This window comes from Nematolebias whitei, chromosome 1 (assembly GCF_014905685.2).
Source record: "Nematolebias whitei isolate Nwh7 chromosome 1, NemWhi1, whole genome shotgun sequence".
Classification (NCBI taxonomy): domain Eukaryota; kingdom Metazoa; phylum Chordata; class Actinopteri; order Cyprinodontiformes; family Rivulidae; genus Nematolebias; species Nematolebias whitei.
This window is the reverse complement of record NC_056498.1, coordinates 81,834,886-81,841,269: the sequence shown is the minus strand read 5'-3', so window position 1 is coordinate 81,841,269 and position 6,384 is coordinate 81,834,886. Positions and strand designations below refer to the sequence as shown.

The following is a 6,384-nucleotide window of genomic DNA, read 5'->3' as shown; positions in this document are numbered from 1 at the left end:
AATAATAATAATAATAATAATAATAATAATAATAATAATAATAATAATAATAATAATAATAATAATAATAATAAAACGAAATAAAACAAGGCTGAGACGTCAGACTGACTTTTGTTTTCTAATTCTGTAAAGGTAAAATAAAGCTGATCACAGGAACTGTGGAGCTGATAATTCACATGTTTTATCCCATTAGTGGTTTCATTTAATCACCTTAATCCACACGCTCAGGAAACACAAAGAACAAACAACAGACTGAAATGTTCATTTTGTTCAGTTTTTATTTCTGCTAAAACACTGCCATCAAGTGGACAGAACCGAATATTACTCCACAGATTAACAGAATTAACACAGAAACAAATGAACACTTGGCCCTTTGAGGAGACTTAGGAGGTAATGCTGAAACTGACACTGATCTGGGATCAGATCCTTCAGTTTTAATACAAGGAACAATCACCAAATGATGAACAGAACCATGTCAATACTTTGACAAATGACTAATGGCATGTGAGTTAAAGTGCAACAACAGGGAGAGGAAACAGAAGTCATGTTCATTAAATACAACCTGGAGCACAAAGCGCTGAAACCTTCAGCTCAGCTGGACTCGCCTTTCACAGATTATCACTGAACAGTGATCTTCAGAGATGAGCAGCAAATATTTAGCTGTTTTTTAACAAACATGTAAATCCAGGTAGTTTTGGTTTGAAAACTCACAGTATGTGGAAAAATACAGTTTTCCTTCACATTTTAAAGAATGATCGAATGATCAGGTGGCAGTCGTCAGGAGGAGGAAATGTACTGTAGCTGTAAAAGCCAATTAGAAACAACTCATATATTTATAATTACTGATGAACACAGACTGATGTGAAGCTTCTTACAGTTGGAGTCAGTTCATGTTAGTCCTAATATTGACATTAAAGCAGATTTGATCAGGAACATTTACTTTTATTTGAAGTGTATAGAGTCTAAAAGTGAATGTGAGTGACGCACTGGAAGCTGCAGTCAGTGCGGCTCCTCCACGTTCTGGGTGAAGTGTTCTCCGGTGTACAGACCGTGGTGCAGCATGCCGCTCTGGGCTGCAGCCCATGACATCTGCTTGCTGGAGAAACGAGCGGCCCAGTTTCCCTTAGGGTCCACCGTCACCACCCCTCCCAGCCCCCCCACTCTGGACTTCATGTAGGCCAGGCCCAAGTCACTGGCAGCCTCCGCAGACTGACCTGAGATCAGAGAAGACAGGCTTTAAGACAGGGCAAACTGTCAAAGCAGACTTTGTTGGTAGTGTTAGCAAAATATCTCATGGACAAATTTTAATGAAACATTCAGAACATAATCATTGGATATACATCAACAAATGACTCCATTTTGAAGTTAATCCAATTTAAGTTGGCTGCCACAGCCAACTGATTGCAGAAAACAAAATGGCTATAACTCTTTCCATTTTACAGACATTTATCTAAGATTTGGGGTGGTAGTAGCTGACCGTCAGTCACAACACATACTGAGTGTTGGCCCTGGTGCTGGGCCATTCTTTTGGCCCAATCTCTTGTGTGAGAGAGGAGTGAAGCCATCTTTGTGAAAAGAAACTGTCCCTCGGCAGCACGGTGGCTTAGTTAGCACAGCTGCTTCACAGTAAGAAGGTCCAGGGTTCAGGCCCTGGTGTCTTGTGTGCAGTTTACATGTTTTCTTTGTGTTTTCATGGATTTCCTCCCACAGTTCAAACATGCATGTTTAGGCTGCCTTCAGGGCCAGGCCTCCCTTGAAAAAGAGATTTGTGATCTTAATGCAGGCTAAATAAATAAGACATGAAACTGTGCAGATCATTTACCACATTTGGCTAAAAGGGCTGTAATTCTGTCTATTCTCATCATCAGATAATCTTAAACGCCCTGACATGAAAGGGCGAAAAGCTGCTAGGCCTTTACTTTAAACTCATATTCTGCTGCTGTCAAGAAGGATCTTTGGACAAGGATGAGTTGTAAGAAGAGCTGAGGGATCTGCTTCATTATCTCCTCTGTGGTCCACACTGCTCTCACCCACCTGGAGCAGAAGGACTCCTACGTTCGTATGCTCTTTGTGGACTTCACGTCTGCCTTCAACACCACGATCCCCCAAACCCTGATGGACAAACTATTCACACTAGGACTAAGTCCCTCCATTTACAACTGGGTCCTAGACTTCTCCTAGACTTCTTAACAAACAGACCACAGTCAGTGAGGATCCACAACTTCTCCTCCTCCACCATAACCCTCAGCACTGGCTGTCCTCAGGGCTGTGTGCTGAGCCCTCTCCTGTTTACTCTGCTCATGTATGACTGTGCACCGACCCATCCAGGCTGTCATATTATAAAGTTTTGCAGATGATACAGCGATGGTGGGATGCATCACAAGCAATGATGAGTCCAGCTAAAGGCAGGAGGTGGAACACCTGGAGAGCAGGTGCAAAGAGAATAACCTTCACATCAATGTGAAGAAAACGTGCAGTGGAGAGCATCCTGTGCTCCAGCATCAACGTGTGGCATGGAGGCTGCACATCTACATAAAGGGAGACCATGAGTCTCAGGGCATGAATATGAGTTGATTCTGTTGCATTTCCATCAGTTTCTGACTGTCAAAAAAGAAACAACAGGACTTTGATACATGGTGCCCTCCTAAAAGATCACTAAGCACTCTCCTCGAACTACAAGGAGGCCATGACTGTGGGTCTGTGTCCAGCTGGCACAACAGAGAGGGTTACAGTCTGGTGTCTACAGCCAGCTGATGCAGGAAGCAGGACGATGAGGATGGCTTCAGCAAGTCCCTGCACATGGAGCTGGCCATGTTGGACAAACTCTTGTAAAGAGTCAGGCCTAAAATCACTAAAGCTGATACCACCTGGAGAAGAGGCTGGAACTAGAAAGTTCCTGGAGAAACTTTGATGGGGACTGCCACATGGTGGCCATTTTAAAATTTAGATGACAAAATGCCTACGTTTTCATAAATAATATGTGTATCTTAAAGATGTGGCGGTAGGAAGAGTTTGTTGATGACACATTGAGTTTTGTTCAGAGTCCTCTTCCCTTGAGGTCATGTGACTGTGTCGGTTAGAGGCTGTGAAGAGTTCTGTCAGTGTTTCCAATGAGAAAAATGGTGTCTTTGTTTGCAAATTACATCACCAAGATAACTCAAAACGCCAATGAAAGTAACAACACACATCACGGTGCTGAGCCGGTCATTTTGATTTAACATTTGTGAAGGGGGTCCTTACGGTTCGGGTCGCATTAAAGTTGAAAGATGAGGAAGGCCCTTTTCACCAAAATACTGCAGAACAATCTGGCAAATAATTTGGACAGTAAGCAGTAGGACTATGCAATATTAGTAAAGCTTGTGATGTGCAATTAGGGCTGGGCGATATGGGCCTAAATGAATATCACAATATTTTAAGATAAATCGCGATATACGATATATATCTCGATATATTTTTCTTTCCATAAAGTAATAACAAATATATATTTCTGAGTCAAAGCTTTGTTCCAGTTGTCACACAGGCACATTTATTAACAAACAGCTGTAACTCTATAAAATAAATGTCTAAAAAATAAACTATTTACATATATTAAAGTTAGGTTTTTTAGGCATTTATTTACATACACAAGTACAAGTTTCAACAAAAACAACAACATTTCAGCATTCTCTGCTCAGACACCTCTGTCAAAGACTGCAGGTCCACTCCCAGAACTGAGCCATCTCTCTTGATGAGTTTATTAAGTCTGGATATTTGTCTCCATGTTTTTTAATGAGAAGACAACTTCATACCTTGCTGCTCTAAAATAGTTAATTTCCTGGAGAACACCAAACCTCTGCTTTGTAGCAGCTACACAGTCATTTTAACACATAAGCCCCCAGTATACTGCCGCGTACATCCATATGCAGAGGTACGCACGTATGTACGCGGAGGTACGAACGTACCCCCCAGGGCATGTCCGTGCAAAGCTCAAATTTTTACGACCGCATATGCATACGCGGTGTCGCACAATAAACTGCCCAGCGACGGACTGTTTTGTATGTGACACAAATATATTAAATTACCCTTCTTCATCCCTGATCTGGCCTTTTCATTTGTTTTTTTGCCAAGAGGAAAGTGATCTCTTCCTCCTCCGTTGATGCCGTGACTGAAATGGTGCGAAACTAAGGAATTTGTCACAAGCGAATTAAACTCAGGTCCAGCGTGGCTGCGGGAGGGTCTGGAGATTTCCTGGTGGGCTGGTCTGATGTGTGGGCTGTAGAGCCAGCGCTCCCTGTTTTTTTTTTTTTTTTAGATCTTTTTATTAACAACATATAAACACAGAACACCGCTGCGGCTGAGGCTGCCAGCGCTCGCTTTTTCTTTTTTCCGACCTGTCAATCAATCCAGTAGGCGTGTCAGCAAATGACCAATCGGCAACCTCAATTTGTCCCGAAGGTAAACGCCCCTTGTCTGTGAAGCTGCTCTGCAGCTGCTCAGGGTGTACGCTGGAGTACGAAGTCTGAATCCTCTGCATACGGTACACGCGTACGTACGCGTGAACGGACATACGCGGCAGTATACTGGGGGCTATACTGTATCAGGAATTTACAGTGCTCTCCCACTGTGAGTCAACAAATATATCTGCATATCTAAGCTCAGCTTTGTAACTCAAATAGGGTCTTCAGGTGCTGCAAACGGCACGGGAGGAGCGGGTTTGTATTCAGTAAGGGAAAAGAAGGATGGGTGCAATGAAGGTGCAGATTGGGAGGAAAAAAATAGCAGATTAGAGTATAAGACTATATTGTTTAATAGCGATATAATCTCATTTTATATCGTGAATTAAATTATTTCAATATTTTAAAAATATCGACATATCGCCCAGCCCTATGTGGAATATTGATTAACATTATGATAATGAACCTATTTCCTCTCACCTCACTTTCTCTTCTTCCATCGGTATCATCTAAACAAGGTGCGAACATAAAGACAAGTGACAATCCAAATGGATTGACCAAATGGACTATAATTAAGCAGAACTTGAATGTATGCTATTTGAAATATGATTTATTGATGTCCAGGTGGTTCTTTGTGATACTCATACAACACTCACTGATAATGTGATGAGTACTCAATGGTTTCTGAACAGTTTCACCTCAGTGGAAATGAGGTATAAACACTACATGAATCACATAAGACAGCAACATCTAGTTACACAGGCTCTACCATCACTACCTGAAACTCAACCTGCAAGTAATGGTTCCAGAACTACTAGAACTGCAAGGCTTCACCAGTCTGGGCTGTACTGGCCCATTGATCCCCTCAAGAATTCAGACTCTGAGGATTATCATCATTCTCTGGTCTGATGAAACCAAGACTGAACAGTTTGGCCTTAATTCTAAATGTTATGTCTGGTGACTCATCACCTGTCCAACACCAACCCCACAGTCAAGCATGGTGGTGACAGCAGCATGCTGTGGGCGTGGTGTTCAGCCAGAAACTGAGAGGGCGGTCAACATGACCATAATCCAAAAGAACACAGTGAAGAGAACACAGGAGTAGACATGGACAACTCTATGAATGTCCTGGAGTGGACCAGCCGGAGCTCTGAACCCTGTCTAACATCTCTGGAAAGACCTCAAAAGACCCAAGGTGTTCATTAATGCCAGGAGTGCTTTAACTGATAAGTAAAGGTTTTTTTATGTTGTTTATTTGCCATATGCAGGTTAACACAAGGTCTAAAGTGTTTGAAGACTTAAGGAAATGTAAAAATATATATTTTTTATGTTTAAAAATTATTGAAATTGTTATTACTTTGTCAGTATGGGGTACTCAATGAAGAATGATGAAGTTAAAGAGAATGAGTGTGTGTGTTACCTTTCTCCATGTGGAATAGGATGAGTCGAGCCAGTGTGACCTTCATGATGGTTTCTCCATGGCCTGTTGTGGACACGGCTCCTGACAGGTTATCAGCGTAGCCTCCACTGCCTGAAACACAACATCACATCTGATTATCTGGACTTGTGGTGAGGACGGCGTGTCAGCAGATCATCACATGAGGGCGTCTTCTGAGGGAGACGGAAGACGTAACCAGACAAGTTGTAAGAAAGAGAGCAACACCTTACTCAAGTGAGGATCAATCAATCAGTCTTTAACATCACCCACATAAAACTACACACACGAGACTGTAAAGATGAGCAGGTTTATTCAACCTTTATGTAGACAGAGAATTCACATTGAGCCTAGAAGACTCATTTACAAGTGAGATCTGTTTGGACAGACAAAAAGTAGTGAAACTGGATACATGTAGGAATTGGAGGCAAAACAATTCCTATTAGACTTTTTCTTCCTGCCTGAGAAGAAAAACTGATATTAAAAAACACCTCGCACAAACAAGCACATAGTGAC

General features: G+C 42.0%; 1 protein-coding gene across 1 annotated transcript in view; it reads right to left on the bottom strand.

The window, feature by feature from the left end:
• Positions 1-999: 999 nt before the first annotated feature.
• asrgl1 (asparaginase and isoaspartyl peptidase 1) overlaps positions 1,000-6,384 on the bottom strand; it is a 24,105-nt gene continuing 18,720 nt past the window's right edge. The window contains exons 6-7 of the mRNA XM_037687755.1: positions 5,854-5,964; positions 1,000-1,214 (exon numbers count right to left, since the gene is read on the bottom strand). Coding sequence (XP_037543683.1) covers positions 1,000-1,214; positions 5,854-5,964 — 326 coding nt within the window. The remainder of the gene's footprint in view (positions 1,215-5,853; positions 5,965-6,384) is intronic.